Source organism: Micropterus salmoides, unplaced genomic scaffold (genome assembly GCF_014851395.1).
Source record: "Micropterus salmoides isolate LMB-PRFRI ecotype aquatic unplaced genomic scaffold, ASM1485139v1 Ms_hic_scaffold_1, whole genome shotgun sequence".
NCBI lineage: Eukaryota > Metazoa > Chordata > Actinopteri > Centrarchiformes > Centrarchidae > Micropterus > Micropterus salmoides.
In genome coordinates, this window is record NW_024040040.1 from 19,203,661 (window position 1) to 19,225,141 (window position 21,481).

Below are 21,481 nucleotides of genomic sequence, written 5' to 3' on the forward strand. Positions count from 1 at the left end.
TAAAAATGATGCAGAAAAACTAGTCCATGCATTTGTTACTTCTAGGCTGGATTACTGCAATTCCTTATTATCAGGCTGCTTGAAAAAGTCCATTTAGACTCTTCAGCTGATCCAGAATGCTGCAGCACGTGTTCTGACAGGATCCAGGAAAAGAGATCACATTTATCCTGTCTTAGCTTCTCTGTATTTGCTTCCAGTAAAATCCAGAATAGAATTTAAAATCATTCTTCTCACATACAAAGCTCTTAATGGTCAGGCACCATCTTATCTTAAAGAGCACATAGTACCTTACTACCCCACCAGAGCACTGCGCTCCCAGAATGCAGGGTTGCTTGTGGTTCCCTAGAGTCTCCAAAAGTAGAATGGGAGCCAGAGCATTCAGCTATAAAGCTGAAACCAGGTTCCAGTTTGGGTTCAGGAGGCAGACACCATTTCCACATTTAAGAGTAGGCTTAAGACTTTCCTCTTTGATAAATCTTATAGTTATGACCATCCCTTAGTTATGCTGCTATAGTGCATCATGGGAAATCCTCTCTCCTCTTCTTTCTCTCCCTCTCTATGCAACCTCATCCCATTAATGCATGTTACTAACTCGACTTCTCCCCTTTCCTGTAGTCTTGTGCTTTCTCGTCCCTCTCCTCTCTCCTCCTATCCGTTCCTGCAGGTGTCTCTGTCTCTGGAGCTGTGGAGTCTGGATCTGTGGTTGTGAGTCACCTGCTGCCCCTGTGTTCCTGCTCGACACCCTCTGTTCCAATTATTGTTACTAGTCCTATTGTTATTATTGTAATTATAATAATATATATATTATATATAATAATTATCATTAACACTACTGTAAATATCTGTACCATTATTCATTTAGTCTATAGCAACATCACCTTTACTGTCTGTACCTATGTGTGGATATTGTGTAGGCTGCCTCCCTCCCCTCTCTCTCTCCTTCCATCCCCCTCCCTCTTTCTCTCTGTTCCTCTCTCTCAATTCAATTCAAATTAGCTTTATGGCATGAATGTGTAACAACAATATTGCCAATCATACATACTACATAAGAACAATCAACCCCATACATTTCATTAAACAAGTAATTAAAGCGTAAATATATACATATATATATATATATATATATATATATAGGAAAAATTAAAATAAAATAAATAAATAAAACAGTAAGCGTGTGTGTGTGTTATAAAGAAAATATATTAAAAATTAAATAAATTAATAAAACAGTAAGCATGTGTGTGTGTGTTACAAAATAAAATAAATAAATAAAACAGTAAGTGTGTGTGTGTGTATTAAAAATATATATATATATTAAAAATTTTAATAAATAAAACGGTAAGTGTGTGTGTGTTAAAAAATTTAAATATTTTTAAAAACATATTTATATAATCCCCCCCCTTTGCCTCTGTTGCCTAGTGCTTGCTCTTGGTGGGAACTGTTGGGTTTCTGTAAATATCATCACAGAGTACAGTCTAGACCTGCTCTTTTATGAAAAGTGCTCAGAGATAACTGTTGTTGTGATTTGGTGCTATATAAATAAAATTTAATTGAACTATATTATCAGCAAAATGTGTTTAAAGTATCACAAGTAAAAGTATTCATTATGCAAAAAAATACTTATTTGATGGTGTATTATTTCATATATTATCTGAGTCCTGCAAATTTATAATGACCTATTAGATAACCAATATTCGTGTTTTAAATTTAAATCAACTTGTCTAAAAATGCTCAAGACAATAAAGCATTTTGCTACACAAGAACTATGAAAAACTTTAAGGAAATACTTGAAACAAGTTAATTGACATTAAAAACCGGTCGGAATATCATTACAGCACATTTCACCTCAATATTGTACTTGTACTTGAATAAATGTCCTCGGTTAAAAGGATAATAGTATATTTTGCATTTTTAAGAGGATGTATATGTATGTATGATTGACTCACATCAGGTCCAGGTTTTCCTGGCAGCCCATCTGGTCCTCGATGACCTGGCTCACCCTGTAAACAAACACAAAGAACCGTCACGACTGACGCATTACTTTTAAATCTGATGGGTTTTGACTGCCTCACCATAGCCATAGGGATATGAGGATCAAATATAAAATATAACAAAAAGCCGAAATTTTCCTACCATTGGTCCTGGATCTCCTGCATCTCCTGGAATTCCCTGACCACCACTTGGACCCTGAACAGAGAAAAACATGATACTCACTTACAATCTAAGGCTATGTATTTCGGAAAAGCTGTTACAGTTCATTTTAGAGTGACTTACAGTTTTAAATTTGCAGTGTTCTTACATCACGTCTTATATTAAAACAGGCAAGACCATGAACAAAATTAAGCCTTTAAATCTTTATATGGAGGCGTAAACTTACTGGTGGTCCAGGCATCCCTGGAGGTCCTCGTGGTCCTGCTTCACCCTGAAGTAGCAACATTTCGCACACTGTGGTTTAATTTGTACATCACAGCAAACATCCCAACTTTGCATATATGTAAATATACAATTTCTTTCCACTACACAACTGTATGGCACTCACCCTTGATCCTGATACCATCCCAGCTAGACCAGACTTCTCACTGAAACCTGAAGCCATCTGTGACACTAGGTTGCCCTAAAATGATTTTAAAATAAATGTTTGGCAAATAAATATTAAAGCCATTGCAGACAAGTGGTTTCTGCATTATCTATAAATTTTCTATATTTCTTTTGCAGATACGAGATGAGTTAATTGCCTCTGAGAAAAACTCACCCCAGGGTGGGAGGGATGGCCTGGGGGCCCCTCCTTTCCTGGATTTCCTGGAACACCGGGCTCTCCATCAAAACCTGGAGGCCCCTGAAATCCCTGCAGGGTGCATAGGAAATATGTTTAATAAGAGACAACATGTTCTTCTTTAGGAAATAAGACTCAGATCAGTCTCTCTGGCAGCCACAAGTTTTATTTGTATTTGTATTTGTAACCTCAACTCTTGGTCATTGTATGCTATTCTAATGAATGTGTAAAATTTATTTATTTTATATAAAATAATTAAATAATTAATATTAATTTAATATTATTATATTAATGATATATTATTGTATAATTTTATATTAAATAAATCTGATCCATTTTGCATGTAGTAACATGACCTTGGCTATCTAACCATAAGTTTATTTGTTTTTCATTTTAAATTTTTGCAAAATGCTTTTGGTGTAAAGTGTACTGAGTTGCAGCACTGCAAGACATGCACAATGTCAAATCACATCTCTTCTTTTTATTGAATATTTTGCCAGACTGCCCAAGAAACGTTTGACTTTGTCTTTAAAGATCCCTGAGGAAGTGAGTCTTTAAAGCAGCAAATGACAGAGGAGATTAACAAATAACTAATGGATGTTTAAAAAATTAAGATGATAAAAAATAAATAAAAACTCTAAATAAAATATAATATTATAATATTTGTAAACTACAATGTATCAGTCAGCAGCAGATTCATCCAGACTTACCCGTCTGCCTTTAAAGCCTCTTGGTCCAGTGCGTCCCTGAGCTCCTGGAGGACCCTGAACCATAAACACAAGTTAAAGAGTGTTTTTTTTATTCACAAGATTTGCTGTGTACAACCATAAAAGTCATTGTCAGACTACTGTAAATACAAAAAATAGGCCCATCAATGTTTGTATAACAAGCTATACAAAGATTGATTTTTATATATAAATATAAACACGTTTTTATATATAAAAATCTAATAATAAACACTATCACACTAGTGCCCTCTATTGTCAAAATTACTGCATGTTATCTATTGTCTACAGTATCTAATAATAGAGGACATAAAAGCATTAAGAACCCACCTGTGGTCCTGAAGGTCCAGGGAGCCCCACCACCTGTGAGTAGCAGTTAACAGAGTTAACAATTTTTTTGACATAACACCAAAAGCAAAAACTGTTTACATAAACTGACCTTTTTATTTATTGGAAGCTGAAATAAATGTTTTACAAAGTGCATGCACACTGTTTGTTTTGTTAAATTACTTACATATGGGATATCACCTGGTTCACCTTTCTGTCCCTAGACAGGAAACATATTAACAACTTGTTTTAATTTGAAGAACAACAGTGTTTATATTTGTTTAAAATACTAATTCATGTCAGAATCAATAATGACTTACCTTGAAGGCCAGAATTTCTTAAGAGGAAAATATAAAAAAGACAGTTAATTACATTTACACTTCTAATGAATCTCCACAGTGATATATCCTCTTGAACCTAAATGAGTCAGCTGCATTCATCATTCATTGTGTATACAACCAGCTATTAAACTTTATTGATTAAATCGTTTTTGGTCTTTTAGAACTTTACACCTCCTGAAAATCTTGTTTTTGCTGACTTTCAACAGGTCAAACTTTGCTGCAGTGATGTAAAAGTGTACTCCAAGGTGTGTAGGTACACCGTGACATCACAGTTGGTGTGGTCACAGGTGCAACTCACTTGAAATTATCAACCAAAGAAGGCAATAAAACTCTTTAAAGCACTAAACAATAAATGACATCAAAGCTAAGTTAACTGGCTAAACAAAGTCCTGGTTTGGCAGGTAAATAGGTAAAATCATCTTTGAACATAGAAGTTATCAATCAAGACAATCTTATATAGCAACTTCCCAAAACTCCTCTTGTGAAGTGGACAGTGGGATGAATTCATCTCACCTATCATCCTGCTGGCACTGGCAAAGCTGTCACACACTGGACAGCACTCCCCCTCAGTTGTGACGACCTTCTCGCAGTTTGACAGCAATTCACACTGCACCTCATCGCAGATGGCGACACCGTTGTCACAGACACACACGCGACAAGGCTCTGGTTTCCAAATGTCGTTGTGATGGTAGATCTCCTCATCGACTATGCAGCTTTCCCCTTTCTTCTCATCTGCAGCTGTGACGTACAGGACAGAACCAGTTTTAAAAGTACTAAGCCTTCAACTATCTGACATGATTAACGCAACATTTACCTGTTGTGGGGTCTGTGTTGGGCATTGATGTTGAAGCTGCAGTCAAGCACACAGGGCAACACTCGCCCTCTGGAGTCAAAGTTTTCTGACAGTCGCCAAGGTCCTCACAAACCACGTCTTCACACACAGCAGTCCCCATATTGCATACACAGAGCCGACACGGCTCTGGGTTCCACATGTCATTGTTGGCGTAGACTTTTCCATTTTCTGTGCAGGTGTCTTCATGAAACGGAAATGTGGGGAAATTAAATTAGTATCTCTGTGGTTTTAAATTTCAGTGCAAGAAATGAATGTCACCTAAAATCCACCAGTCAAAGGAAATGTTTTATGCTTTTTTTCTTTCTTGCCAAGAGAAGATTGATACCATGCACATGTCTGTATGCTAAATATGCTGTTAGTAGATTTTGTTATCTTTGGACAGAGCCAGGCTAGCTGTTTCCCTGTTTTCCAGTCTTTATACTTAGCTAAGCTAACCAACTGGTGACTAGCTTCATATTAAGCATACAGATGTTATAGCAGTCTTGATCTTCTCATGTAACTCTTGGCAAAAAAGCGTGTTAGCGTATTTCCCGCTATGTTGAACTTTTTCCTTAAATATTAAATCTTAAATTTTAACTGCATACTCTAACATGCTTAACTGTCATGCCAGAAATTATGCTAAAAGGGTAAAATAAATCCTGTTTTTTAAACACCCCATGTGTAATTTTATTGTGAATTTAGCAACCTCCAGATTATTGTCACTGTTAAAAAAAAAAAAAAAAAGACAATCTTGGTGCAACCCACTTATCTCATTATCTAGATGGGTTTCATGGAATTCATCGTTGTCTTTTCAAAACATTCTCACTCCCAACATGTCACATATGGACGCTTGGTCAAAACCCCCTTGACGTTGTTTTTTTTAACACCCTGGGCACCCCTTTACCATTGTTTTTCAGGCTCTGCAGGCAAGTTATGTTGTGCCCTCCCTCACCACACAGGCTAACACATTGCCATCTTTCAAACAGGCCCTCAAAAGCCACTTTTTCAAGACTGCATTCCCTCAACTTTCCTCCCCTCTCTCCCTTGTCTTTTTTTCAACAATTACTTTCATCTTACCTTTTGTAAAGCGTCTTTAAGTATTTAGAAAAGTGCTATATAAATCTTATTTATTATTATTATTGTTATTAAATTAGCAGCAACAAATATGCAACGTCCGGTTACACTTTTAAATAGTGCTGGGCAAAGATACATTTTTTATCGCGATTAAGCGCATGATTATTTTGCAATTAATTCATTAATTTCTTGCAATTGTTTTGCGCAATATTGAATAATGAATTCTAAAGTACTGCTGTACTGGTATATACACAAAAGTGCAATAACGTGATTTGCAAACACTTAACACACAACAAATAAGGTGCTTTTTACCAGCACCTATTCCCTTTACACAGTAGCAATAAAATATTTCTTGTAAATCTCAACTTAAACATTAATGTAATGAAATCAATGCCAGGGCATTACCTTTTATCTAGCTTGTTAACACAAGTTTCCATCAGAGTTCAGTTTTCTTGGGGGTTTTCTGAACCTAGTCTATGTTCAGTAGCAAGTTTCCCAGTTAGAGTGAGGTGAAGTGGTCGAGCACAAGGTGTAGGACAAGGGGTGCATTTTTCTGAAACTGTCGCGGTCGCGCTCGCCTCACACCCACGCCCACCACCGAATTGAATTGTCTTGAACTTTTTGTACAACCCGCAGCACAAATCTTTGGAAGCGAGACTGATCCTTGCTGTGAGTTTCCAGAATCTATTAGGCTACTGTTTACTAAATAGGACATCAACAGGAAGGAATTCACATTGCAGAGTATCCCCGCAAAACTAGATGAAGGCCTATCAGGTAAAATTATGTAGCCTATAATTTCATCTTTAGTTAAATAGGTCACAGCTGTGTAGCGCACAGAAGCCGTTGCCATGGTTACCCTCAATACAGCGCCTGCCATTTACTCGTGGAGCGCTGTCTTGTGTGTGTGTGTGTGTCCTCCCACACGCTGCAACCAAGAAGTCTGCCAAAGCCTCCCTCCACTGCTTGTTTGGGTGGGTGATATGCAGGCTGATCAACATTCCACCCCTCCTGTGACCCGTGGTTTGACTGTAGCCTATGTGTATTCAGAGCCAGTGAGAAACGGACTTTTAATTTTTAAAAAACTGCGTTAACGTGCAATAAAATAAGTGTCGGTATTAAATAATTAATGCGTTAAGGCAATGTGCCCAGAACTACTTTTAAAATAAAAGTACTTGTTAATGTTGCGAAACATCACCTTTTTAAAACGGTACATTGTTGACATTGGGAAATGTTGCAATTTGGATAGGTTTAGGCACCAAAGTAGGCTACTGGATTAGGTTTAGGAAGAGATCATGGTTTGAGTTAAAATAACTGTTACGTACATCATTACATTACTTTACTTAAATTAAGTAGCCTAATTTTACTTGCATAACTTAAATAAACAACATTTAAGGTTGACTTTTTGTTTCACACGGGAAACAAACACCGGTCTCCTGGTTGAAAGTCCGGTTTCTGGCCCTCCTTCAACCCCAACCACCTCCTTAGTTGGTCTTTCCGGTAAAATAATATCCTTACCTTTACTGTTCAAAAGTGACGCTACAGGGCTTCCCTCGGTGCTTTGAACTATTGTGTTATGGGGCTCCTCAGTGAATTACAAACTGATGCCAATGGGTCTTGACCATGCGTCCATGTGTGACGAGTTGGGAGTGAACGGGTTGTTCTTTTTTGTATGACCACTGACAGTCACCAAAGTCATGTTTTAAAATTCTACACATAGGGGCTTTAAACAGTGCATCTTTTAAAAGAAAGATACTATTAGTCATTCATTAGTCATTTAAACACTTTAAGCCTTAGCCTACTTGGTGCTGAAACAGAAAGCAAGTGCGTTGAACAACATTACATTTGAAGCTGATGATACAAGGGGCAACTTGTTGCTGGGCAATCTTGCTAGTGGCAAGTACGGCTATGTTTTTAACAGATAGGGGTGGTGCAGGGTGAGTGGCGGAATGGTGGGGGAAGGGGATTATGGTAGTAATCTTTACTCATTATCATTGATGGCAACGTTGCCCTGCACGATTGCTCTAAAAGTTGCTCCGTGTATCATCAGCTTAAGAGGATCTAGCAATTTCCCAGAGGAATACACATTATTTGGTAAATAAGTTACTTGCTCGACTTCCTTTTGTGTTGCAGTAAAATCTGTAGCAGCTCACTATTATTTCCATTTATTATTAACACCGAAATGGCTGTCACTATGTACTTCACGCTAAATTGCAGGTGAAATTGCTACAATTTTTTGCTGCACAAAAGATGGTGGAGAAGTGAACTTATCTGGCAAAAAGTCAATGTATTCCTTTTGCAAACGGACAATACATTCAAAGGGAAACACAATATTGTAGAATTAAAAATAACATTTCGAGGTTGTGTGCACAAAATGGGGCCTGAAGAGGAGGGCTTCAGGCTGGGAGAGATGAAAAAGACAAAGATTTCAGGACTGCTAAAGGTGAGAAAAGGTCACCACAAACACTGCACGAAAATAACCAGGATGCATCTGCAGAATATATTTCAGTGGCCAAATGTGCAGGTAACATGGCAGTTTACCAGTTTCAGTGCCTGTGTTAGGCCGCTGTGCTGCAGCCAAGCACACGGGGCAGCACTCGCCCACTGGGATCTCTGCGGTCTTGCAGTCACCTAGATCCTCACACACCACGTTCTCACAAACCACCGTCCCCATTTCACATATACAGATTTGACATGGCTCTGGGCTCCATATCTCATTGTTGGAGTAGACTTTGTCAGCCTCTGTACAGAAATCTTTATGAAAAAGAACAGCAACTGACATCAGTACCCGGGGTCGTTCTTTGTCAGCTGATAATGTAACACATCATTATAGGCAGTCCAGATGTTTATGGTTTTTCAGTATGGCCTTTTCCAAGAAATAAGCATGGCTCTCAGCTTAAAAATTCTAAAAATACATTTAGCGTACAATTGTGTTCTACATACAATTGTGTGCAAAAGTGTTCAATATACTGTTTCGTGGTTGATTTGTTTATTTTCTTTATGTAAATATCTTTCAGCCATAAGGCTAGTCTCCCAAGAGTCCATCAATTGATAGATCGATCGATTTTTAGCCACGCTAGCAGTGGAGTTTTAAGGATGACCGTCCCACTCTGGTCGGTTGGTCCACCACTTTGGTAAAGAATGAAGTATCTCAACAACTACTGGATGGATTTACATTAAATGTGCAGACATTCATGATCAACTCTGGTGATCCCCTGACTTTTCCACTAGCTTGAACAATAAGTCAACATTTGCACTTATCCAGTGAGGCATCTCAACATCTACAAGGTGGATTGGCACAAAGTTTGGTACAGTGTTTGTTCTCCAAATGATGGGTCCTGTTGATTTTGGTAATGACTTTTCATCTAGTGTCACCGTCACCATAAGTTAACATTTTTATTTTGTCCAACCTGCAAAACCAATGACCTTCTCATCAGCATCAGCTGTACTTTGTGTTTAGTGCTAATTAGTAAATGTTAGTATGCTAACACGCTATAGTACGGAAGCCCTAAGTGGCCATCCATTCAGATACTTTTTTTAGTCAGTTTTCCCGTGATAATGGCATAATTTTCTAGTGATCTCGAGATAACAAACCATAGCTGAATAAATGGATGGGCAGATGTGTTTCTTTAGGATAATTTCAGAAAACATGTTAATGTCACTGGTTAGCTTAGTTGGTACAGCACAGGACTCATAACCCAGATAGCAGCTGACTCTGGGCCGGATCCGCCTCCAAACCGGCAGATCCGTGTAACAGTCACGCCCGTTTTACTGCCCCGTTCCAGATACGGCCCGCATGTAGTCTGTGTACACTCAGGAGTGGGCGTGAGCATCCATCAGTCGGCGGAATCATAATAGTTCTGGCCCGGACTTGTCGGAACGAGCGTGCGAATTGTTTCTTTTTTTTTCTTTCGAACCGGTTCATACAGGACCAGAATCAGTCAGCGGAATCGTAGTTGTTCTGGCCCGGACTCGTCGGAACGAGCGCGCGAACTGTTTCTTTCTTTGGATCAGTTCGGACTGGAAGCTTTGGGGAAAGAGTTTATAACGGTAAGTTGAACGATGTTACAGTCAAACAGTTTAGTGAGATTGTTTTTAATAGTGGTGTAATGCTTGTTAACATCATTAACATCATCACATCGGAATGTTTTGACCGGGTTTTAACTTCTTAAAATAGCTAAAACTGTTGAAGAGGCATTGGCTAACTTTTTAGCTGGGTTAGCTAAATTAACTGAATGAACGGATAGCTAAGCTAGCTAGCATTAATAAACAACTTTGTGTGCAGCTAGCATAAAACATTAATGCTGTTTAACGTTAGTTAACTTACAACGATGTAGTAACGTTAGTTTCCAACAGCACCAATTGACAGCACCTGTCTCCTTTTTTAGGTTCAATCTTTTCTTCACCCCTGGCCGAGAGCCTGGGATTATAGGGTAAGTTAATTTAAGTATTTTTGGCTTTGATTTTCAAATCTTGGCTATATTTAAGCATAACGTTATAAAGTTATGATAGGTAAGTTAAGTGTTTAAAAAATCAAAGCCATCTAAAGAAGTTGGAATTTTCATCTGACATTAATCAAAACGTAAATTCATTATGACAAATAAGGTCTATGGGCGGGAAATGGCATCTCTCCGTGTCTTTTCATTGACTTTGTATGAAATCACACTGCGGTAATATGGTTGAGGAGCAAAGAAAAGAGAAAAGAAATATTTTAAAGAAATGCTAACAAGAACTCTGTTGATCAGTAAGTATTTTAGTATACGTATTATATGTGGAGGTGACTAGTAGATGAGAACGAATTTTTATGTAAAATAAAATATTTAAATAGTATATTTTAATATATCAGGGATGTAACTTTAAAGCCAAAAAATAAAAAAATAAAAAATACTTTGATAGCGGTGGTGAAATAGATCTCAGTCATGACAGCACCGGTTCCTCACATAATCACTTCCTCTTTGTAGATTTGCCAGCAAAATAAAAGTACGAGAAGCTTGTTTGCTGTAATGTTTTACATGGAGTTGAATTGAGAGCTTTTACTTATTTACTTTTTTACTAAACGTGATTCACCTAAATGTCCTCTGCCTGGAGATACTGGGGAAATGTTGGTACCCGCCAATGCCTTTCCATGACCTGATACAGAATCCACACAGATAAATTTGTAATGATAAGATGCACTGAGATTTAAGGCTGATCCAATACAATCCAGATGTGATTTGATAATTGTTCAGTTCATAATCAGTATGATTTTTTAATAATTAGTTATTCATGAGTGAAATTCTATTTGTTTTGAGTTACTAAATTAAATGCTATAGAAAATTAGGTCTACTGCCACACCAACAATAGTAAACATGGGCATTGAGTACTTTTTTCAACCCTCTAAAGCATTTCTCAAAAGTTGGTTATTAGCTTGGTTTACAGGTAATTTTCAAAATGTCTGTTAATTTCAGCTCATCAACCAATTGACTTTCTCTCTTAACAGAGGCTGTACGGAAGAACCAAGCTGCTAGCAGCGCATTGGACAACGAAATTAACCAGCACGACCATCCGCTGGTTCAACCTGGCCTCTGACCGTGGAGGTGGCTGCAAAGAACGTGCCATGGCCAGAGAGGCATTAACCATGGTAAATCTGTATTTACCCTCTTTTTGAAACGCTCCATTTTAGCACCTGTCTCGTTAAAGCCCCCATCCTGAAAAAGCCCAGTCTGCTCTGATTAGCTTGCGAGAAAAATATGCCACTGCTTTGCAAAGATGGTACTTAACCTTGAGTGGGGATACTCAGATGGGGAAGGCGGTGGTTTAATAAAGTTGTATCTTATTTTATCTTATATTTTAATAAGCCTGCATGTGACATAGGAAGGAGAACCAAATCTGAATGGCTTGTTGAAGCACATGTTTTGTGATCTAGGCAACCCACAAAAATCTGTCTGGGTTGTCTTATTTCACAGTTTGATACCCAAATGGGGAGAGAAAAGGGGAGTTTTTCATGATGTCTCCCCTCTAGGGCTGGACGTCTAATTGAAGTAATTGAAACCCAAATTCCGAGCTCTAACGGCTGTAATTTTACCATTTCAGTTATTTAGTTGTTTTATTTCCTGTTAAAATGTCCCCCTGTGTGTGTTTATGTACTTTCCCCTTAAAAAACTGTGTAGTCAGTGACTCCGCCCTGTCCTGCTCAGCTCCCAGAGTCTGGAGCACAGGGAGATGTTAGCTAGTGCTAACTGCCTTAATTTTCCAGCAGCATTTATTTATGAACACACTTTGACCCACACTGATCATTTACTGCCACACTTACAACAACCTCGCTCACTTTCACCATCACTTTCAGCTGCTCACTCTCTCACATTTGGTCACATGCACACAACACTGTTACACAAGATTAATGCGCATTGATATTAATTGATCATGTGAAATATTAGTAGCGGCACTCATTCAGTGAGCAGTGGCGATATGCAAAATTTAGGGGGAGTACGTCTGTTGTGTGCACTTCAACATTATCTTATCAGTTAACATTTACTTAATCGTTTTTTGACATTTGTGAGTCTAAAAAACCACCCCACCTACAATAGTTGAGCATGTTTGCGTTACAAGCCTGGTCTGTGAACTAGGAAGGCAAAAAAAACGAAATAATCATTCATTAGTTGTAATCGCGGTAAAATGTTCACTTAATCGGGATTTTGATTTTTCAGCCCTAGTCTAGTCCAGCCACCTTTAAAATGACTAATCTCTGTGCATTTTATGTAATTTGTGATTGCCATTATCAGTTGAGTAATCACCCATTCTTTTATCCTTTGCAGAAATGAACACATCGGCCATCCCCCACTCTTCCACTACTGATGATTTGTTGGGTGTCATGTGAGGGTTATGGCATTCCCACTTCTCCACTTGCCTCATCAGTGTTTCCCGTAAAGCCACCAAACAATGTGTATGAACATTTTACATTTTTTTCAGGGTTTCACATGACTAGTCGGAGTTGGATATTGTATTTTGGCTATAAAATCTTTGTTATTAAAACCAGGGTCATGGAAAATGGTTAAAATCTAAATGGCTGGCAGTAATCATCTATCAGGACAAACTTATTGCTTGTCGCTAATTAAAACGTTATCTTGTGTGTTTAGGCCGTAGAATCTCGTGTGTCTCCTGGCTTTAGCTTTATATGTTTCTCAGGGAGAAAGAAATCTTACTTTCTTACCATCATCATTATTAATGGTACACTACACTATGCAAGACTGATAGCAATGTCAATGTATTGAGCTTTTTAACTAAGCCACACTGTTGCTATTATTAGAGTTTAATACTTCTGCATTCATTTAAAAATAACACCTGTGTCATAGGTGTGTGGTTACTGTACAGTTACTAGAAACTAATTGTCACCTGCAAGTCAACTGGCGTGTTTGAAGTTTCTTGTTCCTACAGTTGTTAAAGACAGAAATGAGCTGTAAAATGTGTTTATTAGATTGATTGTTAGTTTGGCAATTATTATTTTATTTAAGTTTCTGTCCTCTCTTTTTATCTCAAACATTTCAAATAAAATTTAAAATGTGTATTTTAAATAAAATTTAAATCTCATCCGTTCTATCACTTTCTTTGTTGAAATTCTGTGTAGGACAAATAGAAACAGTCTTTGTAACAGTAGTTTTGACTGTCCATGCTTTTTAAATTCAAAAGAAAAAAGTAATCGAGTTTAAAATGCAAGGAAAAAGAAAACGAAAGTAAAACAAGAAATCTTAGTGTACCTTAGTGATATACAAGTCACTGTTTGTTATACATTATATAGACCAGCTCCTGCCATAACAAAAAAATCCACATTTTTGTATGTTTTGTGGGTATAGATCAAGGTTATGAAAGAGGCCAGAACTAATAAATGGAGCCGGCCCAGTGCCAGTCCAGATGTGAAAACCGGATCCTCAACAGTATCTTAGAGACTCTGGGCCAGATCCAGTATGGAACTGGTCCAGATCTGGCCCACATTTGGGCCAAATGACTACATAATAATTGTCATCCGTTCTGGAGCTGGACCAGTGCCGGCCCAGATGTGAAAACCGGATCCGCGCCGGCATTGGCCCGTTGTGCTAAAGGACACCGGCCCGGGTCCGTTTTACAGATCTGGCCCAGAACTTATGAAGGATCTGGGCCAGATCTGGGCCGCATGATTTTTGCTATCTGGGAACCTAAGGCTTGTGTGTTTGACTCCTGCTTATGACAACTTTTTTTTCTTCGTTTGTGTGTTTTTTATTATCCTCTTTAGCAAAGAAGTTATGAATAGATTCACACATTTGCTATTTCTGACGGCTATTTCAAAGGTTCCAAAATAGCCATCAGGAAATGTGTAACGTGTAATGAGAAGCAGGAATTTCTTCTGCCTGGGAATGATGGGGAAATGAAAAGTCCACAGGTTGATGGATGCATGTGAAACATTCTCTTCATAAGAACTTTGTTGAAGAGGATTATGAAAAAAAAGTTAGTGTTCAGTGAAGATCAAACACACAACCATAAGACTATGAGTCTTGTGCTCTAACAACTGAGCCAACCAGTGACACAACTAGCCTCACCAAAATTACCATTAAGAAATGTTCCTGCTGAAACCTGTGTTAAATTACTGTTTTGTTATCTCGAGATCATGAGAAAATGATTCCATTATCACGGGAAACAGAGTAAAACAAGTATTTCAATCGATGACTTCCTGATGATGAATATGATGAACATATTTATATGCTAACTGTCAGTATGTTAGCATTATCACTGGGAGCATTTAGCTTAAAGTGCTGCTGTGTCCAAGTACAGGCTTACAGAGCTATTAGTATGGCTGTAGACTAAGTCTTGTTTGTTCATTGATTTAATGTTTTTTTTAATTTGCTTTTAGTACAAAGGCTAGCCTCCCAAGAGTCCCCTTAATAGTTTTTGTTCTTTGTTCCCTCCCATTTTTGACAAAAAACTCAAAGCTAAAGCAAGGCATTACCCATCACTTAACACAATTTTAGTGAAGCGAGGGTAATAACACGCAATGCACATCTAAACTTCTTCTGACCTCATGCAATGCTCACTTAGCTTAGCTTCTCAAAACCACCATTGGGATGATTTGTTGTGATTATGCTATAGGTACAATGGAACAAATGGCGTTAACTGACTATGAGAATGGATAAATTGTAGCATTTGGGAAGTCTCAGGATTCTTGTTAATAATGCCAAGATTGTTTAATCCTATAATGATGCGTTGTACTGCCAAAAAGCAATAGTAATTAATAATTAAGTAATTTCACAATTCACAGTGAGTAAACAGTCATATCATCCTTGTTATGACAACTCCACAGCAGATACAAAGAAATACAGGAGACAATAAGATACAAAAATAATGAGATAAAAGATAAAAACACAAAAACCATGAAGGAATGGGTGGACTTTTTGGCAGTGAATAGACTGAAGAGAAGAAAAACAATGACATGTGGAGGGACTTAAAAGAAAAAGCCTCCTCTATTTTTAAACCTATAAATAAACCCAAGGTCAATTTGCTAATGTGGATATTTACAGAACATACAGACCCACATTTAAATCTGCTCTGCCAAATATCAGCTTCAAAATGGTTCTTAAATATTTATTACCAGTTTTATTGTCCATGCTAGGAGGATGTGGTGCTGAAGTCGAGCACACAGGGCAACACTCGCCCTCTGGGGCCTCGGTTGTTTGGCAGCCACCTAGCTCCTCACACACCACTTCCTCACACACCACAGTCCCCGTGTCACACACACAGATCAGACACAGCTCTGGGCTCCATATCTGATTGTGGGTGTAGGTCTTTCCGTTTTCTGTGCAGGTATCTTCATGAAACAGAACAGCAACATCAGTATTGTGAGTGATTCCCTTTCAGTTGGGAGTGATGGGGTCTGTGCATCTTTATGGGGTTTTCGATCATGACACCTACAGCAAATGTCACACGTTCAGTTTTCCTCAGCTATATTACAGCACTCTTTCTGTACTTTCTGTAGGTCATAATTAAGCTTTTAGTACGGTGATCATAACTTTCCTTAAATTAATCCAATTAATTTCATCCTCTCATTTCTCATGCAACCCTATAATAGATTAATAAGAGCAATTCATAGATAGTAAGTGATACAGTTTGTTCTGAGCCAGTCACCTCTCACAGAATAATTTCACTGCTATTTTAAATCTTTGGCCAATCCCTAAGATGTTGGAAAGTATAGCAAAATTATGCATATATACTGTATATTCTCTCCTGTTTTCTCACTACAATAAATTGAAAATCTAGTCACAATAACAGCTGGTCTATTTTAACTCTAAACTTCTGCTCCAGCTGAGCTATTCCAGACTTCACCAGAAATTTAAACCAAGAGAAAACATAATTGTCGTGGGCCTGTAATTGCTCAAAACCTGTAAACACAGTAAAGAGAAAAAACTGGTTCGCTCAGCTTGAATTGTGGATCCTGTAGCAGCAAAAGTAACACTTGAACCACAGAAGACTGACAGCCTATGGTACTCATGAGTCAAGTCAAGTGGACCACATGGCAAAAGTGTGGGCCTGCTGGCATGATGGTTTGATGATTAGTACCCACTGTCTCCATCTACAGCCGTGTTTCCTGTTTAAAATATGAAGTTCAGTTTTACAAACTTCTAGGTCAGTGGACCAAACCATAAAAACCAAGTTTCTCAGTGCACAGGGTTGTTAACTGGCAAACTTAAATGAAATTAAACTATACACATAAAACTTTGTGTAATAATTTTGCAATGACAATGATATTCATTATCCTGAAAAGACAGCAGGCTAGCTAACTAGCTTGTAACAGTCATTCCTCGTTTCCAAATTCTTGCCATTTGCAGCAAGCCTCATTTAAACTCTACCTAGTCACAATATGTTATTCTTTGGTTTGTTTCTGTAGTATTTAAATTACACAAACCAAAGATATTTTTTCTGGCGCCAAAGGAACATTATTATCTAGTAACAACTTGAATCTGCATGTAGACGTCTCGTTGTGCAAGGTGAACTCACTCGTGAATCTGAAGGCACCACACAGGTGTTTTCAGTGCTAATTAGATCTCAGGTTGAAGTTGGATTGAGCTAAACTTCACCAAACTGAACTAACAGGGTGCGCTCCAAAACCTGACCCACACAGTTGCCAATTGGTTTCCACTCAATTTCAGCTATAGGAGAGGAAACAAAACACCAATTGTGCCAACAGCATCATCAGCAATACAGACTAATAAAGATATATTTCACATGGCTTGACTTACAGTATCTGCCAACACTTCAAAGCTAAAAAGATTGAATTAAAGTTTACTCCAGCATCTCCGCTGGACCTGCTACTGTTAAAATTTGTTTCCCTGCCGTTGCCGTTACATATCAAGCAGCAAACATGGGCCAGAATTTGGTCTGGAGCTGGTTAAATTCAGAGGATAGATTCAAAACTGACCAATAGCCCAACAACTACTGACCAACCAGGTCACTGGAAAAAACTGAGTCATGATTCCTACAGGATCCTGACAGGGATCAGTAAAGTGACAAATAATTAAGAGCATTATGCAGTTCCAGACTTTTACAACAAAGTCTCTAACAAACACATAATGGCGGTTAAAACTGCATTTTAATTGTGCATAGCTTCTTTCAATCCCAACAGGACTCCTGACATCGTCTATGTTTTTCCACTCTTAATCCATCACTGCAGCTTAGAATAACATGAGGTAACTGTGATGATAATTGGAAACAAAAACTAAACTCTCTGCTGTCTTTTATTAGAATAATAATCCACATGCTGTTAAATATTTTTCCATGACGATAGATTATGCAACATTTCTGTCAGACAGACCTCACCCAGCTTCTGTACTCCCTGTTTTGGCAGCAGACTCACAAGAGCTTTAAAGTCTTTGAATCTTGTAACATAACTTTATACATTGATGTGGGGTTCCCTGGTGCTCCCTGGTCTTACTGTCAGGCTTGTTAAAGTACAAAAACCCCATAATGATGTGTTAGACCAACTGAAAGGAAACTGGAGGTTGAGTATAACCAGTGTTCCCTGCAGGAGGGAATGAAGGTGCAACAGCAGTCATTTCCATTTACCTGCTTTTGTGTCTGTACCATGAGTTGGTGCTGCAGTCGAGCACACAGGGCAACACTCGCCCTTTGGAGTCACAGCTGTCTGGCAGTCACTTAGCTCCTCACACACCTCGTCCTCACACACTACAGTCCCCATGTCACACACACAGATTCGACATGACTCTGGGCTCCATATCTGATAGTTGGAGTAGACCTTTCCATTTTCTGTACAGCTGTCTAAGTCAAGCAGAGCAGCAATGAGCATCTGGACCAGAGGCACATGTAAATGGTATACTTTACACCTCTTTAAAGTATCCCAAAGATCATAAAACATTTTCTTTGTGTATAATACATTAGTAGGTGTTAGTAGAGTAAAAAAATTTAAATATATATAAAACATAGGGATACATTGAGGGACACATACAGTATTGTTAACACCAGTAGGAGAGATGTTGACAATGGTGAACCAATAAGTCAAACACACCTAAAAACAGTCTCTTATATTGTTTTGATTTAATTTGTTTTATTTATGGATCCCAAAAACACTTTGAATCTGAGGTACAATATATTAAAATGAGAACCCTTCTTTCCGACATTGTCACAAGATAAAAAGAAACGAAACACGTAACATAAAATTAAACATAAATGTATTTAAGAACCAAATAACACAATCTAACCCAGAAAACTGCACACATTTTAAAACACACCTAAATATTACAAGGTAATTCAACTGTACTTCCCATATTTGGCCACTAGGCTTCACCCATTACAAAGCAATACAATAGAAATCACTTGGCCTTCAAATACTCTGTAATATTCAGTGAAGGTCCTCTGCTTCTGTTAAGCGTCTACTGTAGCATCCTCTGTGTACCAAAAATCTGCTTTTATTCAATAAAAGTTTTAACTATGATTTGTATTATAGTATGGCCCGAAAGGAACTTATATCAGGTATCCTTTGAGTAATGTACTTGAAGAATCAAAAGTAAAAGTACTCATTATGCAGACAAATGGCCCTTGTGAGAGTTTACTATTTCATAAACTGTTGGGTAGTTCATAATCATCACTTCAGCTCATTATAGGTTTTGTCTGTAAAATCTTATTTTGTAAAGTAGATGTTAACTACGCTGCTCAAAAAAATAAAGGGAACACTAAAATAACACATCCTAGATCTGAATGAATGAAATAATCTCATTAAATACTCCTTTCTTTACAAAAAATCACACAAAAATTATCAATAGAAATCAAATTTATCAACCCATGGAGGTCTGGATTTGGAGTCACACTCAAAATCAAAGTGGAAAACCACACTACAGGCCGATCCAACTTTGATGTAATGTCCTTAAAACAAGTCAAAATGAGGCTCAGTAGTGTGTGTGGCCTCCACGTGCCTGTATGACCTCCCTACAACGCCTGGGCATGCTCCTGATGAGGTGGCGGATGGTCTCCTGAGGGATCTCCTCCCAGACCTGGACTAAAGCATCCGCCAACTCCTGGACAGTCTGTGGTGCAACGTGGCGTTGGTAGATGGACCGAGACATGATGTCCCAGATGTGCTCATTTGTATTCAGGTCTGGAGAACGGGCGGGCCAGTCCATAGCATCAATGCCTTCCTCTTGCAGGAACTGCTGACACACTCCAGCCACATGAGGTCTCACTCAGGGCCAACCGCACCAGCATAAGGATGTTGCAGGCAGCAGAATGTTCTCCACGGTGTGTCCAGACTCTGTCACGTCTGTCACATGTGCTCAGTGTGAACCTGCTTTCATCTGTGAAGAGCACAGGGCCCCAGTGGCGAATTTGCCAATCATGGTGTTCTCTGGCAAATGCCAAACGTCCTGCATGGTGTTGGGCTGTAAGCACAACCCCCACCTGTGGAAGTCGGGCCCTCATACCACCCTCATGGAGTCTGTTTCTGACCGTTTGAGCAGACACATGCACATTTGTGGCCTGCTGAACGTCATTTTGTAGGGCTCTGGCAGTGCTCCTCCTGCTCCTCCTTGCACAAAGGCGGAGGTAGCGGTCCTGCTGCTGGGTTGTTGCCCTCCTACGGCCTCCTCCACATCTCCTGATGTACTGGCCTGTCTCCTGGTAGCGTCTCCATGCTCTGGACACTACGCTGACAGACACAGCAAACCTTCTTGTCACAGCTCGCATTGATGTGCCATCCTGGATGAGCTGCATTACCTGAGCCACTTGTGTGGGTTGTAGACTCCGTCTCATGCTACCACTAGAGTGAAAGCACCGCCAGCATTCAAAAGTGACCAAAACATCAGCCAGGAAGCATAGGAACTGAGAAGTGGTCTGTGGTCACCGCGTGCAGAACCACTCCTTTATTGGTACGTAACCGCCTCAAAGTTACATTCGATAACTAGCTGACCTTCACTGTGACAATCCTCAGATAATGACTCTCAGTTCTTTGACACGGACAGAAAGACATGAAATTATAAAGGCTTCAATTACACCGAAGGCCAATAAACTCTGCTGCTAACCTTAAGGGGACATTCTTCAGATTCTACGTCAGTTTACTAGTCATTGGGAGTACTACTCAGCCTGTGAAGAACACAGTTATATAATGTTGTCTGTGAGTCTGGAGGGTAAAAAAAATAACCCTAGTGAAGGCATCAGGGTTGGAGAGAATACATTTTTAACAAAAAGCTGTGTTGAACTTGGAAATGGGGTTTGGAAGATGCTGCAATTTTTCAATATAATGAAGAGGTTCCACTATGGGAAGTGTTTTTAACCTCTCTTTTTTATCTGCTTCTCACAAGCCACCAACTTTATTTAATTATTTTACTTAATACTTATTTTATATAGCATGAACTAATGCCACACAGCCCTTTAAAAATACCATCCATCCATCAACCGCTTATCCTGCGTACAGGGTCACGGTGGCTGGGGCCAATCCCAGCTGACATCGGGCGCAAGGCGGGGTACACCTTGGACAAGTCGCCAGTCCATCGCGGGGCCACACATTGATGAACAACCACTCACACTCACACCTAAGGACAATTTTAGGGTAACCAATCAACCTAGCCTGCATGTCTTTGGACGGTGGGAGGAAGCCAGAGCACCCGGAGAGAACATGCAAACTCCACACAGAAAGGCCGGGGCAACCGGGGTTTGAACCCATGACCTTCTTGCTGTGAGGCGACAGTGCTAACCACTGCACCACCTTTAAAAATACAAAAAAAAATTAAAAATACATAGCCTACAAAAGCACAGAAAAACACAAACAATAAAATTACCATAAAATGACAAGCAACAGATCATTCATGACTACATGCCTGATCCCTTCACTGAGCCCCTTTATGCGTCAGTTTTTAAAATCAACAAGTCATGTCAGTTTTAGTCATGCATAGCAGTTCGAAAATGTTCT

General features: G+C 38.9%; 1 protein-coding gene across 1 annotated transcript in view; it reads right to left on the reverse strand.

Moving 5' to 3' along the window:
• LOC119904913 (collagen alpha-2(V) chain-like) overlaps positions 1-21,481 on the reverse strand; it is a 45,051-nt gene that overhangs the window by 18,914 nt on the left and 4,656 nt on the right. Inside the window, 11 exon segments of the mRNA XM_038721537.1 lie at positions 1,944-1,997; positions 2,131-2,184; positions 2,375-2,419; positions 2,537-2,611; positions 2,750-2,842; positions 3,481-3,534; positions 3,826-3,858; positions 4,010-4,042; positions 4,143-4,159; positions 4,677-4,901; positions 4,978-5,196. Coding sequence (XP_038577465.1) covers positions 1,944-1,997; positions 2,131-2,184; positions 2,375-2,419; positions 2,537-2,611; positions 2,750-2,842; positions 3,481-3,534; positions 3,826-3,858; positions 4,010-4,042; positions 4,143-4,159; positions 4,677-4,901; positions 4,978-5,196 — 902 coding nt within the window.